The sequence below is a fragment of the Haliaeetus albicilla genome, chromosome 7 (assembly GCF_947461875.1).
Source record: "Haliaeetus albicilla chromosome 7, bHalAlb1.1, whole genome shotgun sequence".
Classification (NCBI taxonomy): Eukaryota; Metazoa; Chordata; class Aves; order Accipitriformes; family Accipitridae; genus Haliaeetus; species Haliaeetus albicilla.
The window spans coordinates 37,090,818-37,109,833 of record NC_091489.1 but is presented as its reverse complement, the minus strand read 5'-3'; the positions used below and the strand labels follow the sequence as shown (position 1 = coordinate 37,109,833).

General features: G+C 38.8%; 1 protein-coding gene across 2 annotated transcripts in view; it reads right to left on the bottom strand.

The window, feature by feature from the left end:
- Positions 1-254: 254 nt before the first annotated feature.
- The window catches only part of ZC3H6 (zinc finger CCCH-type containing 6), a 29,247-nt gene continuing 10,485 nt past the window's right edge, over positions 255-19,016 (bottom strand). Inside the window, exons 2-12 of one of the 2 annotated variants that reach the window (XM_069787753.1) lie at positions 16,724-16,904; positions 15,244-15,369; positions 13,967-14,222; positions 11,876-11,997; positions 9,316-9,432; positions 7,712-7,823; positions 7,028-7,137; positions 5,971-6,224; positions 4,809-5,329; positions 4,303-4,542; positions 255-2,679 (exon numbers count right to left, since the gene is read on the bottom strand). In XM_069787753.1, the coding sequence (XP_069643854.1) occupies positions 1,178-2,679; positions 4,303-4,542; positions 4,809-5,329; positions 5,971-6,224; positions 7,028-7,137; positions 7,712-7,823; positions 9,316-9,432; positions 11,876-11,997; positions 13,967-14,222; positions 15,244-15,369; positions 16,724-16,904 (3,541 nt within the window). In that variant the 3' untranslated portion in view covers positions 255-1,177. Of the gene's footprint in view, positions 2,680-4,302; positions 4,543-4,808; positions 5,330-5,970; positions 6,225-7,027; positions 7,138-7,711; positions 7,824-9,315; positions 9,433-11,875; positions 11,998-13,966; positions 14,223-15,243; positions 15,370-16,723; positions 16,905-19,016 lie in introns of those variants that run through there. The other variant, XM_069787754.1, reaches the window with a different exon arrangement.

Here is a 19,016-nt window from a genome sequence, read left to right as displayed (position 1 = left end):
CTGGTAATTGTAGTAAGAGAACAATAACGACCCTCTCCAAATCAGCAGTCTGATCTTGGAACCACGCAGCAAGCTAACTCCATTTGGATTCAGTACAAGGTTAGTTTAAAAACCTACTACGGTCTGACTGTGAAGCGGTGTAGCGACTGCACTAAAACCAGTTTTAGTCACCTTCAACCTGCAGACACCCCCACTGCTCTCTCCCCGACGCTAACCTAGCTGCCAACATGTCAACATCACAGTCGTTACCAGACTTTAACTGTACCCTTTTTAATTTTTTTGTTAAAAATGTCATAAAGACACCATGAATACAAGTACTGCAGTTACATCAATACAAAAAAAGCAATACAAATTAAGCAGCTGAATACAAAAATACATTGAAATACATGAACACCACAATGTAACTTATAGCACTAATCAGAATTGTGTATGCGTGAAAAAATTAAATAAAAACCTTTTTTGTATTAGACAACTTAGGTATTCTTCACTTTTAACAGTAACTTTCTTCTAGTTATGTACTTCACAATTTCTTCTATATACAGCATAGAATAAAATACTTTTAAAAGATATGACATTTTTAATCCTCAATATGCGATATAGGTCTCTTTTACACTAAGAATATTGACTGCATGAATAAAAACTGTCAATGTCTTACATCAACTGATCTGAAAAGGAGGATCGTCATTTTCCTTTTAAATCATTTACGTAGGTTTTAAATCAGTTAGTAGGTTTGGCTTGATGCGTCAGACAATCCTTGTCAAACAGCGTCTCTCACAGTAATGTACATAATATTGCTTGTATCTATACAATCATACAAATGTGGCAATCATATCTAAATGTTGTTTATGAAAGAGACAGCTCACACATATACAGGTCTTCGGACTTTCTGAATGACTTATTTACAATGAAAGTGCTTTCACCAGCTCTAACACAATACATGGGGTTTTTTCTACATGTCAATTATTAGTCTCCCTGAAATTGGAAAAGTATTATATAGAAAATACCACAGCTTTGCAAACACTATAGCATACTGTATAACTGCATGTGGTTCTGAGATTAGCAGCTGAAAAGTGTTGATAATTATAATTTAAAAATAAATAAAGCAAAGAGGTAAACCAGTTACAAAACAGCAGAAAACTGCAATATTCACAACAGTAAAAAGACTTAAAATCAATTGCTAACAAAACGGTGAAGCAGTTGGATCGAAAGTCTTGAAAACATCTTTTAACGACTTATCATCTGATTCCCCATTCGGATCACTATCCTGTGTCTGAGTTACCTGTCCAGGCTGTCTAACCTGCCTTGGGTCGCTGTACTGCGGTCTGATTAATCCTGATAAAGCTTGGATAGGAAGATTATGCACCGCAGGTGCAGCACTGGAGTGTTTAGCCTGAGATTTACTGGTGCTGTTTGCTTTATCTGAAGCGGCTTCTGCTGATCCTTCTGTATTTTTTTCCATGTTTGAGGCAGCCTTCTGCAGTGATGTATCTTCTGAGAGACTGGGTTCATTTTTACCAGAATTTTTCAAAATACTTTTTTTCTGGTTCTCTCCATTCTCTCCTGAACTTGCTGGAGCTGTGTCCAATGATGAGCTGTGATCTCTCGGATCGTACAAACTAATACCGCTCAGTATCGAGCCTGGAGTTCCCAGCCTAACACCACTCGATGATAGCTTGGGTGCATACGGAGGCAGAGCATCTGGGTCGGGTTTAGCAGTGGCAGCTTCCGAGGGCTGCGATGAGCCAGCAGCAGATCTGGCGAGGCGGGGGTCAAACTTCGGAGGGTGTGAATCCTTTGCAACTCCATGATGCGTATCTGCACTCGACAGTCTGTGGAGTCTGGGATCGACGTTTTTTTGTAAGCGAGGATCTCCTAATTTGCTTGAGCTACTGGCATGCGAATCTGCAGATGGATCCAAATAGCCGCTCCTGCCCGTTAAGTTGTTTTTTGCCTTTGCAGCTAGTCGCGGGTCAGCTGGCATTGCATTTGGGTGAGGATCATTTTTCAAATTCCGCAGTTTATTAAGTCTCTGGTCAGCAATGAGGGGAGGAAGAGGTAAATTGATTGAAGAGACAGGGTCAGGCTTAGGCAAAGGTATTGGGAGCAAGTCTTCGGGTGCCCATACAATATGCTTAGCAAAGTTTGGTTTCATCAGGGTAACATCCATTTTAATGTGGCTGAACTGCCTAAGCTGAGATCGGGGATCCCTTAACGTTACACCAGGCAAAGGTTCCAACGGTATCAGAAAAGCTCTTTCTCTCAGTTCTCTTTCCGAGTCCTCTTCATCATCATCCATCCCTTTTTGCTTGACCTTAACTCCAGTGTGCGCATGGTGTAAATCTAGCTTTGCTCCCCCAAGAGACGAGCTGGCATGACCACCTTCACTGACCTTGTGCATCCTGGGATCTCGTACAAGCCGTGGGTCCAAGGATGTGGATTCTGAAGGCTTTCTGGGGTTGGACCTTGGAGACGCCCGAAGTCTCGGGTCAGCAGCCTGAGGCCCTGTGCCTTTTTCTTTTGCCAGCCTCGGATCAGTAGGAATACCAAGCATGTGCTGCTCTGTGGAATGTTGTTGTCGATTCCTAAAATTTTCGCTTTGTTTCTTTAAGGTTTTTAGTATTGATTTAACACTGCTCCCCTCTTCCTCTTCACTACTGGAATACCAGTTGACATTGTCATCTAGGGGGAAAAAAAAAAAAAAAAAAAAGATTATTCAAGCAAATAATCACCAGGGAATACAACACACTTACTCATATAAAGGGGTAACTTCTCAGTAAAATCAAACTGAAAAGACCAGATATTAAATCATCACTCTCTGTATTATAACAGCTGTAATCTAAAATGACAAAAATCAAGGAAGAACAGACATAACAAAAAAAACGTAGCTAGTTGAGATACTCCCAAACTCTGCTGCGTTCTCTCTACATATCTGTCTCTCAACATTAATCTGGGAAAATAACCTGCTTTCAAACAATTATTTCTACCAGTACTAGTAAAAAAAAAAAAATTTAAAATCTGAGTCTTGATGAAAATGACCTTCATTGTGGGATGGCAGAATGAAAAGTAAAATGGCACCTCACAGAAGTCTTAAAAACAGATCAATTACAAATGTGGAATTTGCTGCCTTATTACAATCAAAATCACAAGGTTTTGGGAAGAGGTCAAGATTCAGGAAGGGAAGAATTAAGAGTATTTAATTTGCAAGGATAAATTCTCAACTATCGCATGCAATTTACTGGAAAGACTTATCAACACAGCTGTGTGCTCAGGTCCACATCCTAAACTTGCTTACTCACTGAAGGAGACTAGTGGTCTATTCTGGCTCAGTAAAATGAGAAATGAAAGCGAACCCCATCAGCATCACCACTATCTGATACACAGTAATGCATGTTTCCTCAACGCTTCTTGTACCACACAAATATTCAACAAGGAGTGACATGTTGTTGGAGGCAGCTAACAGAAACATTTTTCCATTACGCTGCCTTCTGATAAGCCTTCTTCTCTAGACGGGAGGCCCAGTCACTCTAAAGCACTGGTGAGAAGTCTTCAGTTCAGAGCAGATTACTCTAAGTCACTCTGGTTTTGTATGCAGCCTGAAGGGCTGCATCTCCACCTCTCTCTCATCATTTGATCAGAATTACATCAGCAATGTCCTCAAAAACATTTGATACAGCAACTGCCTTTTGGTCAGACAGAAGATGCATTTCTGGTCACATAACCTAGCAGCCTCAGAAAAGGGCACAGCAGGGAGTAGGCCAAGGGACAAATGTACTCTCTGTGGCTGAATCTGATCGGCAGGCTTACTGCTCTCCATCATCCAGGTTACAGAAGAGACAGTCAGATTAAACACTGCAAATTTCAGGTATCACAGAGGAAAAAATACTCCTCTAGAGAAATGGACTATGCAGAAAAGATCAAGAGGCACAACTGAATAAACAGAATCTAACATGCACTTGCAGTACTGGCAGTTAGAAATAATAACTTTTCTGTTTCAATCAGGGATTTAAAGTAGTAATGGAGTTATAGACAACAGAACCTTTTAGAAGTACAAACCATATCCAAAAATTATCCACAGATCTGTCTACTTGGAATTGGAATGCAGCAACTAAGTGTATACTAAAATCCTGGAACAAGTTGGGAAGGAAAGCAAGTATATTCAGCTGAAAATATTACTCAAGTTGGTATTTGCACACTCACGATAATTGCAAATGGTAATGTGATGAAAATCCAAGTCAAGAGATTTGTTCCAGGCTAATACATGGTCAGTAAGTACATTTGGAACTCTAACAAAATTATCTTTACCTTCATCTTTGCTCATTGCCCTCTGACCCTGGCTGCTGACAGAGTCTCCATCTCTTTGATGCTTTTGACTAAGTCTTACATAAAGGGCCTTCTGCATTGCTGGAAGAAAATCCGGTACATTAATGGCTGGTTTATGGCCCATATGGCTACTCATGCAGTCTGACTCACTTCCACCTTGATGAGACTCTTGAGCCATGAGGTGAGCCTGGTGATCTGTAAATTCTCCATGCCATGTTCCATCTGTAGTACAAAAAAAACAGTTAGCAGCTAACCTATACAAGCTTTTACAGCAGAGGAGATAAAATATACTCAAGCAAAACTAATGTAACTTATATTACATGACTGCAAAGTGTCAGCTGAAAAAGCCTATATACTGAAGATACTTCAGGGAGTTTAGCTCTCTATCCAAAATTCTTTCAGCTGTTCAGCTTTGGAGCCATGATGTTTTAATACCACGCAACTGCGAAGTGCCATATCAAGGAACAACAATTTTTAAATGTCCTTACCACCAGAGTTATTAGCTGGCTGGAAGTTATGTACAGCTTGATGAGAATAGTAATTGTCATAGAAATCAGCTGGGTTCTGAATAGGCTCATAATTCATATTGGGCTGCCGTTCACCAGGCATCTGCTGGTATTGTGGCCCTGGAGGACAATGATTCTCTCTCGGCATATTCACCATATGTCCTTGAACTCCTGGGGCATTGTAAGATCCACCGAGACCCGGTGGTGTGAGAGGTGGACCACCTTGCTGTCCTTGCATAGGCATACCAGTCTGGTTCTGCGGCCCGAGAAAGCCTGGTGGAACACCCTGCATAGGAGGACTCTGTGGCATTCCTGGGCCTTGAGGCCCTGCGCATGGATGATGTCCAGGAGAACCTGGGTGCATTGGCGGCCCATTATGTCCTTGTGACATGCCGGGTCCTGGCCCTGGACTTGAACCTGGATTATACATATGCTGGGAATGTGGGTCGTTTCCCTGAAATGGTGGTCTTGGTGGTGATGCGCTGTTATAGAAGGTTGGTGGCCTGTAGGCAAAAGAAAATTAGTGAATCAAATTTTGCACCTACAAAGATCAACAGCCTATTAGCTAGTTTCTCCCCCTCCTCACTCTTACAGATGTCTGTCTGTACTTATTTGATCTTAAGTTGGATAAAAATCTGAAAGAAGCAAAATTATTTTCAAAGAGAGTGACTATATACATTACATATACATCGTAACATGTGACAGAGCTTGTCTGGAAGTAGAACATTTTTTCAATATTAGCACATGCAGAACTGGACATTTGCTGCAACTAGGAGTTTTAGAGATGCCAAGGCCAACAGTCTCCATCAGGAGTGTCCATTAGCTTTGGTCAAGAAAAAGCAAGCTATAAAAAGATTGTAGAAGAGAATGAACTTTGCTCAACCTGCAAATGGAGATAGGCAAGGCAGGCACAGAGGCAAAACAAGGGCCAATGGAGTGATTTTTCTGGAAGGTCAAGGCTCAGTAAATTCTGTTCTATGGAAAGCATTAAATAAGTACATAATTATGATAGCCGATATTTGACAGATCATTAACTTAGCAATATACTCAGAAGTATATACTTCTGACAAAAAGGAAGATAATCGTTTCAATATTTATGCAGCAATGTTTTAAGGAGAGTCTTACACAAAATTCTAAAACCTACTTTTTTCCAATTTTGTGTGCTAAATCCACAGTAGGCTTCACAACTATTTCAAAGAGAGATGGGATTTTCTTATATTCTCCTGAAGGATCTTGATAATTTTCTATGTCGGACTCAGAAAACGGATATTGCTCTGGCGGGGTTGGCAGAAGTCCAACACCTGGTGGTGGCTTAGGGAGAGGAACTATGCCACGCTTTCTAAGTTCCTCCAGTTCTTTCTCATCTTCATTTTGTGGTTCCTCCTCCGTATTCAAAACCTAGAACAAAGCAATGTAGCAAACACTTCATAAATTTTGCAGTATATGCAAGTCAATTTAGTGTTGCACTTTCCACTTAAATGTAATTACCTGCTACAGTACTACTATATATCAAATTCAAACTCAGATGAATTATAAATCTATTATTACTTGTTTTGCAGGACACCAATTCACAGCCAGGAAGAAAACTATTTCTGTAGCCAGGAAGGGACAATTTCACACAAGTCCATTTCCTTCAAACAGTAATTTTAAGTGACAAGTTGAAGGACTTAGAATAAGAGTCGTAACGTTTCTGGTGTAAAATTCACTTCATTTTTCTGTTAAGGCCTGTTGTATAGGAACCGGAGAGAGACATAAATATCCTGCTTAAAAAAAAGGTCAGGATTTCATGAATGATTCAGAGGAGGCACCTCATTCCTTTCTCCACCCTGAGTGCAGAAGTAAGTCAGATGATATCTAACTTCTAGGCAGCTAAAGGTAGACAACATAAAAGCCACGCTCCTTGTTACATAGTACATGAAGATTTCCACAGAAGGGGATGCAAAAGAAAGTTCATGAGCAAAAACGTGAGTTGTGAAAATAGACGAGTCTCATATGATTAAAAAAGAACCGAGTAACTGATGGCAAGGGCAATTCCTGGTTTGAACCTGGTCACAGACTTACCGTGCTGAAGAGCAACAGGGAAGCTTAACATCATTAGTGTTTAGCATTACACTCCCTGAGAATCTCACAGAAATTTCCAGCAACCCCCGCCTATTCTTTTTAGCAACAAACCATATGTTTACAGACTACAAATTGCTCACCTTATCCAACAGCTCTTTTGTTTCCGCAGTCAGGGGAGCATGAGAAAATTTGCACTTATCTCCTTGATAGCATTTGGCTCCTGTATGGTAGAACTTGCAAGGGAATTCATGTAAGCAATGTATTAAGGATTCCTAACAAAGGCTGACTTCTAGTTTGCGCTGTTCGGCAAGTTTATGAAATTCAGCTGTCAACTATCCTTCAATTCTTCACTAGTACTTAATCTTCCCAAAGCAGTATGTTAAGAATTTTGAAAGCTAATAACCAACTTACCTCCTAGTTCCATTTAACATTCCACTAATAATTACATTACTGTGGCCTTAACATTATTTTTGACTTGATTCTAAAATTGTGATTAAAAAGATGAAGGTCTCAATTCCAGAGTAAAACACAAGTCCTTTACAACAAACAAGAACAGATCAGGGTTTTAAAAGTATGTGGACAAATACATCTAACCAACTTCCAACATTAAAAAGCCTTAAAACTGAAAACAAACCAGTAATTTTATATGTATTTTCTCCTCCTAAGTATTTGAGCAGAAAAATAACCTTCTTGTAGTAAATCTACATAGTCTTTGGTATAGTCTCTTAAGAAAAGAAATGGCTACCCTTAAAAATCACTTACATCAATTAAGAGTAAATATAAACTTCCAGTTTAATTCAAGTATATATTTTTCTAAAGGATATTGTGCAAATAAATGCAGTTCTCTCCTTTGGTGCAGTAACCCTGTATGTAAAACTTGCAGATTTCCTTTTTCTTTTCAATCTCTGCATCATGATCAAATTTACACTGCTCTCCCTATAAATAAAAAAACAAGAAAAAACATTATCTATCTGAAATGCTGAGTAATTCCATTTCATATTTAAAGAAAAACATCCTCCTTAGCTGAATTTAAACTTTTTATCTTTACTAACACAGAAATGCATTATAAGCATGTCCCTAAAAACTGTCAATACGGGGGGCCTGGACATAGATAAACAATTCCTGAATCGGGATTCAAAAGAATATATGTAGTGGTCACAGAAAACAAGCTGCTCTTACAGTACCAGTTCTCTGCCTCCACCTAGCAATTTGCATTAAAAAGCCATTTAAACAAATACTTTACTGAAATTATTTTCCATATAAACAATTATGCACTTGATCAGAAAACCTGATTCTGTTTTTTAAGGGTGTGTGGGAGAACTAAAAAAAAAATCCAGCAAGCAAATTATTAAGATTCTTCCATGTAGGAAAAACAGAGTCCAAATAGTATCAATTTTATATGAACCGTATCATGTTATATATTAGGATTACTCTGCTGGAGAAGGTTTTTTGCATATTTTTTGTATTTATTGTCATGAAAGATACCCTCAGTGCTCTTTCAGCCACTTGTTTTAAAACTGAAGGTGGCAGCAAATGCTCATCTTACTGAACATACTAAAATATTATAAGGGCAGCAACAAATGCATTGTTTTCAATTCCCCCCCGGTTTGGGAAAAAAGCATACTGATTTTCACCTTTACTTTGACCATTTGAAAAAGAAACAGAAAACGTTCTATCTCTAAATACACAGAGGAACCAAATAAATGACGCACTCACTTACTCGAGAAGCATGCAGTTTTTCTTAAGTGTGTTTTATAACTGACTGAACTAGTCTGACATCAGAGGATTCAACTCCACAGCAGCACAAGCTTCAAAATCAAGCAATAGCAACTTTTTTACGTAATAAGAGACTGTCTTGCTAGCGCTTTTGCTTGACAGCTGACTGCTTTGAATAGCATTCTCTTCTTTCTGTTGCTTTCCACTTGCTGGCTGAAGGAAGATGGTTCTTTGGTAGGGGAACTATTACTACAACCCCACTTTTTACTTTAGAGAGAGAAATAATTTAGCATAATTAAGCAATTCCTTCAATGTTTCAAAATGAGCAGTAGCACATAAAAGAGAAATAATCTCACATATTCAGAAATCATTGCCTATTTACAGATTCCATAAGATCTGATGTATGTTTACACACGATACATTGTCAGTGTAAGTTTATGATACTATCACAGATGTTTTTACTGTATATACTAATAAGCAAACACAATAATTTTAGTAGAATGTTATAATTCAAACTGTGTAACAGAAGGGGCTATTTTTTCATAAGTACTTCTGTTGGCATTTATCTACAAGTACTCAAAACACTAGAAACCACAACACTGAGTTTCAAAATACAAGTTTTCTTTGCATCAGCTGAAGTAAAAAAGAACAGAACATCATCTCCCCTTCCTCACACCAAAGAAGCAGACCGACAGACACAGTGCATACTTACCTTAATACACCTCCCTTCAAGGAAATATTTACAAATTTGTTTGCCCTTGTGTTCCACTGTATGCTGATTTATGAACTCCTGACTCATATTAACCCATTTCTTCACTGGTTTGCCATCCTGTAAGAAAAATGAACACCCTACTGATGCTTACTTATTAAGTGCAGTTGCAAAAATATTACAGCATACTTGGTGCACTAGTTACCCCAAAATGTGATTAACTACAGCATGATTTAAGTTCTTTATTATTATACCTACAGCTCAAAGTAAATACACATACTTTTTCTTAGCTGCTTTAATACAGTCTTTTTTTATAAATGCAACCAAATCAGAAACTTCTTACAATACAACAGACACAAATAACTTCACTGAATGGACTGAGTATCTCACACTTCATTTGACAATGCTGGAAAGCAGGACTGACTCCTGGGCACCCACCAAGTCAGTGCCAACTGCCCCCTGATTACAGGCATGTCTGCAGACAGCCAGGAGTTGAGTCATCATCCAGGCTTCCAGACCACCATCTTAGCCACAAGGCTACTCTTTGCCAATCATTCCTCTCTACGTGCTTCTCACACGATTATTATTTCCAGATTATCTATCTTCTTTTTCTCCCATTAGAAGAAAAATAACCTGTTTGTTTATACCACGAGGCAAAGCAGAGAGGAAGCACAATTCAATCATGACCTAACGCATAAGAATTATTATATACCTAGTGAGGCAAATAATTGTTCCTTCTTATGATTTGATTCCCATGTGGCATCTGCACTTGAGATAATGAAAGAAACCGCAGTAAACTCATCTAACTAGAGAGCCTGGGATAGGTGTTGAGGGGGCCTGGCAGAGCTAGTGAAGTCATGGAGGTAGACGGCCTTTAATGAACTGCCGTCTGTGACACTGCAACAGAGGGTAGAAACAAACGTCTTCTTCGCAGTGCTAGGCGGTTGCCTACTGATCTGATGATAGAGGGAAATAGGCTTTTCTGATTTCCCATTTTCACAAGAATGAGCAGGGTTCTGACGGCTGAGTGGGAACTTCTGAAACAGAATGGTTGTGGTTCTCCACAGTCATCACACCGCATCATGAGCACACATGAGCATCAGCACACCAAGTGTCTGGTCTCATTTCACTCGGCAGATTAAGCAATGTCACTAAACATTAACACTGAGAATGATTTGTGGATTTTGTTGACATTGAGAAGCAGCAATCTTCGAGCTAGAAATGCCACTCCTGGATCAGTCAAGATCCATTTTCTACTCTGAACACATTAAATCCAGAGAAATCTCAGCTCCTTCAGAAAAAGCAGCTTTGCATCTAATAATTGATCCTCTTCAAGGTTAACGCAAATATCACATAAACACGATGCTCCAAGTCTCTCTGGGAGCACTGCAAATCAGTAACTGTCCCACAGCACAACACACTTGTAACAATGGCCTGAGGAAGGCTGAAATGCTCCCACCGTGTCCCCAAGAATCCCAGGGATGTCGCTGTGTGGCTCAGGACTCAGTGGTTACCCCTCCACACCGCACAGCTCAACATCTCCATTGCAGAATTCATTATTTCACTGTAGCCAGGAGCCCAGCTTTTTGGTTTCTGCCTCCCAGCCCTGCTCGGACCTGCCTGCAGCTGCCTCCTTGCCTCCACCCTTCCCCACAGCTTGGGAGATGGTGCTGGAGGACAGGGCATGCTCTACAGCAACAGGAAGGAGTCCTATAAACGAGGCATCGTCCTAACAGATCAAATGGCTGCCCTTTTCCCTACCACATGCTGGGCAGGGAAAGGAACATCTGATCTAGACCACCCAGGAGCCCCAGAGAGTTAGGCCAGCTGGAGAACACAGGGAAAAATTAACACTGCTGATTCATACATCACTGCATTAGCTAGAAGCCAGCCGCGTGCATTCCTGAGTGCAGGAGGGAGGAGAACCACAGACATTTTAGTTGCAGTATGTAGACTTAAATATGATTTGGCTTAAATAATGTTTTTCAACCACGGATTGATTTGATTCATTAATCATCAATTTTGTATTGTTTTTCATTTAGATGAAGATTGGAGTTAACAATTTACGAATAGTGTGGCAATACTGAACACTATGCTTTCTCTAATTCCTGTGCAAAGAATTACTAAATGAAAACCAAGGTCATATACATTTCCATTTCCACAGTCACAGCTTCGGAAAGAGAAGGAGAATTCTTCACGATTCAGACAAAAATTGGCAAAAGCTGTGAAGGCGTCCATCGTCTTTGCTGAAAAATCTGAGGTGAACTGGTAGTAGCAAAACAACTTATTTCAGATACAGTTAACATTGAAGTTCATGCACCATTCAAAACCAAAGCTCATAAGCCACTTTCGGCTAGTTTTTCATATTTCCAAGAAAAACAAGAAAATTATGTATTAGCTTAAATTATTAACTACACTTTGTACATCAAGAGCTGGAAAATTCTAGTGATTTCCTAGATAAAAAAAGTTTAAAGATAGGTATTTTTAAATACTCTTTTGTTAAAGCAAAGCATCCAGTCATTTAAAACAACTACATTAGGAACTCAACTTTAATTCCACATACCTCATGAAAGCCATCAGATCCTTTATTGCCCCCTCTGCCCCTTCCACGATCTTTACGCTTCAACTTCTTTTGCATTCCACGCCCTCGACCAATGTTGTAATTATTACCTCTCTGAGAAATACCTGAAAAACAGCAATGGCCTCTTTCAATAACCTCAGGAAGTAAAGAAAAATGGTTATCCAGTGACATCGAATACAGACAAATCAAACAAACTGAATATCTACCTTTTTGCAGTCTGAATTCCTAAATACTAGCTTGAATCACAAGCTGGCAAGTACAACTACAGCAGCCAATTGTAATTCTGTGCAACTGCCTGCTCTTTGAAAAGCTCTTCAAATCAATAGCAGACTGACAAACTGAATATAAAATTAATCTTGTTCAAAGCAGCGTCTCACAATTAGAAGTGCAGACATGTTATTCTAACCAGCCCAAATACTTGAAATATTTTGTGCCGTTTGGTCCCTTTCTGAACACAGAACTAACCAGCACAACTGGCACACAGGTGCGTGTGCATGTTTCACTGTCACAACATGCAAGAGACATGAGATCATAACCTAAGAAATATGACAGAACAGCTTTGAATATAAAAATGTTTAATGGTAACTGTTTGGAAGCCTCAAGAGGGTAATTATCCAGCTACCAGCATACCAGGAGTCATGGTCTCAACTAAAACCACCGAGACAGTATCTGCTTTCTCATCAATTTAAAACCAAAGAAAACCAGTTAGAAAGCTCTGCAGATATCACACTCGCTTCAGGTGGCAGCCACTCCATGACAGCAAGGCTGATTCCAGTGAAAATGCCTTGACTTCATCTCAAATGATTTGCAGACAGAGATTTTGAAGCAGTATTGCCAAGCAGCACATGAAAAGCCATTTTTGCCTCAGCTAAAAAGATTCTGCCAGTCTTTTGCCAATTTATTTTATTGTGAACCAAAACAGAATGCAGTAAATCTTCACTGTAGCAAATGGAAGACAGCTTACTTCCTTTGTGTAACACACAGTATCTTCCCGAGAACTAGTAAGGTATTCACAATGTCATACAAAACCCTCCTCAAATTTTGCCTGGGAAACAAACTTTTATCCATGATTAAAGGAAGAATATTTTGCAAACTGAATCAATAGTTTCTGAAATGAGACCTTGGCCTCATAGAAAAAAGGGATGAGAACAAGTTAAGCATTTCTAGATGGTAGATCAGGCTATCTCCGTCAATGCTATACGCTGTCTCCATTGCCTAACCTTCCACACCCCAGGGCAATATGGAGTAATACAAGACAACTGGGGAGTTAGAAGTCCCTTCATAATACAGAGGCCAGAGATGTAAGCTGGCTCAATGAATTGCACTACAATAGTAAGGAAACAATCAGAGACCAAATGGAAGGTGCAAACAAGAATGCTTGCATAACTTGGCTTATGTAAGCAAGGCATGAAATAAGGGCAGCAGGACTCTTTCAGGAGCTTATCACTTAAGAGGAATACTTTTTCACCAGCATTTGTATTGGTCCAGCTTTGAATGCAAGAAAATTTGTGAAAAGAAGAATAAAAGGGTACTAGCATACTTGTGGGACATACTAATAAAAGTAAAGTATTCAGGCACCTACCAAAATTTCTAGGTACTTAAATTTTTTTATTTTTTTGGGGGGGGGGGGGTGGGGGGGTGGGGGGGTTGGCACACAGAGGGCTAAATTAGATTTTGGAATTGACATATTTACATTCCTCCCCCCAATCAAGTCCCATTTCAGGCTTTCATAAACTACTACCAGAAAGTCACTTTACAGCCCTATGATTTCTTACTCAAGCAGTTACACAACAAAGATCTTGGCTTTTTAATAGGGTTTTATTTGTTTATTTTCTACATACATATTACCCGACACTTGATTTTTTTCTTCAATATATGCATCAGTGCAACCGTATGGTATTATTCCTTCCCCGTGAGCAGACTTATCACTCAACGATGGGAGACTGCAAGCTCGCAGGAAAGCCACTGCTGGCAGCTTTCTTCATTCAGCTCTCAAGACAAACATCCTGAAATGATGCATGATACAACTGCTGCCACCACCATTACTACAGTTAACTATTCAAATTATCTTACCTTTCTGGATCCCTTTCATCCCCTGTTTTTTCACTGGTTCTTTTGGGAATGGAGGTCCTAAATCAGTACTGGAGGTCTCTTTAGCTTGTCTGTATTGTTTAAGCTGATCAGCAAAATCTTCATCCTTTTCTTCCTCGTTATAATTACCAAAGTTTTCATCACTGTAATGACTATAGTCATCATACTCCTTACTTTTTATATTTTTTTTATGTTGCATTTTCTGTGAACTCATGTAATTTCCTGATACGTGTCCATGCTGTATGAAAGGGATTGCATTGTTCAGAAGCAACTCAGTATTTCAAAAAACCCCCCTCCAAACTGTTCTAACAAAACCAATTGTTTTCACCTTGTTTTACTGTCATGCTAACAGATTTGCACAAACAAGCATTTATAATAAACAATGAAAATCAGTTATTTAGTAAAAACTAGTACTTTTGATTCCAAATGCATCAAAATAGGAAAAAGGACAAAAAAGAACAGCATCAGCATCTATACTCCAGAAAACTTTTCAGTGGAGTTGACAAAGCATTTTAACGTATGCAGTTTTAAGTGCTACTTAGATGAACTATGATTAGAATAATTTTTTTCCATTCATGATCTCCATATCCTGATGATCTTGGACACAGATGAAACAACCTGGCCCGCCTCTGTCAGTCAGGATGAAATACTGGTTATCGCCACTCCTAAGCCAGCACTGTCCCTTCTCCCATTTCTGCAGACAGGATCTTCAGTTTGTTAATAAATTTGGCTGGCTGATGAGGTTTCTGGAATGGTTTCAGGCTAAAAGGAAAGTCTCCTCTCCTCTGAAGTACCAGAGTTCCACCAAGCCTCTAGCTGCTCTATCGCAGCTTTAGAGAATGTGTTCTATTTCACCCAGCAGTCTCAGGAGGGCTATCAAGCTGCACAGACTGAGAAAAGCCAGGACAAATTGAAGTATCAGAAAACAGAATCAACTCTAGCTACTTAAAGGTGGCTTTTCAAGAGCTGTTTCCTCTCAGTACGGTCTAAATCCAACGCAGGCAATAAAGATACCTTAATTGTTGCCTGATGGAGGAAAAAATAGTATCAGGCTTGTTTACACCACCTACATTCATGCCACAGATGATGCTTTACATTTGGAAATCTACCCAAGGAGATGAGAACTAGATGTGCTTCCTGAAATCTGTGAGAATGGGCACTGTGATCAAGTCAGCCTTCAAAAACCGCATCATTTACATTTGCATTTTTTAAATTACACCTAAATAAAGACATGAGAAATCAGTTTAAAAAAATACTACCTGACTGAACGAAGAATCATAATCTCTGTATGAAGAGCTGCTACTCTTTTTATGTGGTCTTTCTGTACGCTCAATATCAGAGTCATGGCTGTAGTCTGAACTGTCATCACTGGAAGGGGAGTTATGCTGAAAGAAAGAAGAAAATAGCACTCTCAGGTGTTGTTATGTAATTCTCTGTGTAACTGGTCTGCTGTATATGAACTTAAAAGAAGCACTAGGCTAATAAATGAAAATATTTCCTTAACTCGTGCAAACCTTTGCTTCTAGGGGAGGCTAAAGAAAGCACACTCTTTGATGACCCACTCTTTTTATCAGATCTGATCCGATGAGCCTTCCGAATGTAAACATTGAGGGCTATGTGGTTTCTCTGGGTTATGTCAGCTTCCTATGGGTCTCTCTGAGCCCTGCTTCTCTGCGACATAGCAGGGATGCTCCTGGAAGGCTTAACAAATCTGGGAGATGGTTAGAAGCTTGCATATGACCATAGAAATGATTAGTATCCTGTCATTTTCTGCTGGGAGAAAACTCAGTGTTACTGCATTACAAGTGTTTTATTTAGATGTGTTGTTTTGCAGAAAATTTAGAGGGGCAACCAAACGAGAACACTATATTTCTGTGATTTGTAGAGAATTACCATCAGGTTTAATTCTCTAGGTTAAAACTTTGCGAATCACTTGCATTTATTTAAGTTGATTAAAATATATATTAGAAACATTATCTTAATTAACCTTACTGAAGAATTCACTTAACTAGCCTGAAATCTTTTCTTTCCATAAATATGATAATTAGCACAAAAAGCAAAATTGTAAATTTATATTTTGCCCCTTATCCTAAAAAACTTACTCTCTACAGTGCAGCTACCATCACCGCTGTCAGTGGCCAGTGCTCAACTTATACTGCTGCTTAAGATTTAAACAATTTAAGAAGTGATTTAACACTTCGGCCTCTCATGTCAGAACTGCCACAACCATTGACAATGGCAAAACGCTCGTAAATGTCAGTATTTTGTAAACTGCTATAAAAAGAAATTTTGAAATAAATAAGCATCCAGTGAAGACGTATATCACGACACAGTTACACCCACAGTCTGATTTAGTATTTCTTTTGAATATAAACAGATGAAAACAAAGTTTATGAAAACACATTTAGGCAAAGCTAACAAGTAAGTTTCCAAACTATCATTTGAAATGTCCTACAGCTGGATTATTTAATGATTTATTGTCTCTGAGCCCACATAAACTGTCACTGAAATGTGTGAATATGCACTTCCATGTGTTGAAAGTCTAGTTAAACAAATTCTTTAATATTGAAATGCATTGGTAAGATAGGAATCTCAAAAATTGCACTCAGAGTCCGAAGACTGCCTAAATAGCAATAAAACCATTTTAGGTTTCTTCTCCAACTCCCTGGATCCTTGTCTAAGCCTGGGAACCTGGAATTAAAATAAGCACTTCCAATATTTTGGTTTGCATTTCCTAACCTTATGCTTATCCCGTCTTCTCCTTTTTGATTTTTTCTTTTCTTTTTCTTTTTTGCGTTTCTTCCGTGATTTTCTATGTCCTTTTTCATTTTTCTGTTTATCATCACCTTTTGTACCATGTTCTTTCACATCTTCATATGCTGCATCATCTATTTCACCATCTTCTAGCTCCCCATCTTCTCTGTAGGAGGAAAAATATCAATACAGTAAAATTACGTGTTATTATCCACCTCATCTGTCCAACAGCACAGTAAAAACAAACACACCCAGTATGTCTTTCCACCAGTTACATTTTTGTACGTGTGCATATACGTTTTAACACATGTAACACCCCAAGAACTACTAGGATTTTCTTTCATAGCTAAAGAAAAATGGAATGCAAGCCATTAAATGGCCTTGAATTACACTGCAAAATTAAAAAGCTTTAAAACTATGTATCTTTTTAACTTCGCAGAACAAAGGTCTTCTCTTCTTACACAGTTGTCTCCAACCTATATAAAAAAAACCTGCTTCAATGTAAACTACTTCAATATAACTGTGCCGCCCTTAAACACATTTCAAACTGAAGAGGTATTTTAACAATTCCTAGGAAGACTTTTACTACAATTACATGCCTTTACGTTGCTGTATTTGCAGAACAGATGTGGTCAAAATTAAAGGCAATTAAAACTCTCTGAAAACCATATAGTTATAGAGTAGTAATAATGAAAACAAGCAGTTGGGCACTGCAGGAAAAACTGCATAGCAATACAAACATGTTTCCTTCAACACACCAGCTCCTGGCACTAAAGATGGGTCTGTAGTATCTAGGGTGTAATGAATGGCCAAAGTCATAAACAATTCAAAAAAGGAGAATTACTTTAGCGGTTAAGTGGATTCTTCAGAAGAAATTAGTAGTAGTAGTTGACAAGAAAGGAGTAGTTAACATTTGAGTTTCATTTGCTAGAATCAAAAAACTGACAGAAACCAGACATCTGATGATGGTATTTTTCTAAGCTACCCAGGGTGGTCTTTTTTTTTTTTTTTTTTTTTAATTTCTAACATTGACATTTGTAGGGGGTTGTTTCATACATCAATGAATACTGTAAATGGAACAATACGCATGTGAACCTAACTTCTGCATATGAATGTGGCTGTCTCGAAAGTCTTCAAAATGGAGTAGCACCAAAAGATGACTAAAAAAAAAAAAAATACTAACACAAAATGTAACATTTTAAATGCTTGTAGACTAAGTAACAGAAAGGCTTGTGCTTATCTCCATCAGTAGGGAAAAACAGTTTCTATGATTACCTAAGACTTTATTTAGATTTAGGTAAGACAACCCTGAAGATACTTTGCCATGAAAGAAACATTTTGACAAAACACCAGCTAACCTGTTCCTCATCCCTATTTCAGAGGTGCTGCTGAAACAATCTCAACTCCCCTCCTACAATTTGGTATTTGCTGGGTTTTGGTTGTGGAAGAATTTACTGCTTTTAAACGTTTACAATTGGCTCTATATAATTATTTCTACATTACCACTGCTTCAGGAATTCAGCCTTTGCAGGCATCACGGAACTCAAGTCCTGAATTTTGACATGGAGATTGCTTGAAAATATAGTGTCTGAAACCCCCACTCTACAAACATACCAGATTCAGCAGATGGTGGGGGCAGCAAGGGGAGAAGCCTTGATAGATACCAGAAGACTACACTAAAAAAACCCAAACAAACAAACAAAAAACCCAAACTAAAACAAGACCAAACTAGTGCTGGGGGCAGTACAAGGTATTAGGACAGAAGTAGTAATAAGGCAATATTAAGTTGCCTTACAATTTGTCCACCTCAGTCCAGTACTCACAATGTATTAGCTAACCTGATGATCAACTCTGTCTCCTTCAAGGGACTACGAATAGTAGGAAGGGGGAAGAACTCACCAGGAAGCAAAAGACCTGAGTCTCCACAGGAAAAAACGGTGGTTAAGAAGTTAGAAGCAACCCAAAGTTCTGACTTTTTGTAAGAGGAGTAAATGGATATGCCAGGGAGAAGAAAAGGGGAGAAGACATGACTGCTGTATTGTCACCTCATATGTCCTGGAACTTCTTAGAATTAAACGCTCTTAGCAATCACAATGCAAAAAAAAAAAAGGGGGGGGGGGGGAACAAAAAAACCCCAAACCACCACCAAGATATGATTACAGATCACTAACCAGCCAAAAAAATGGGGGGAAAAAAACCCCAACCATATTCAGATTATCGACTTGCATAAAGGCTTTGGAGAAAAACTAAGAAAATCCATCAATTTCAAGGTATCACC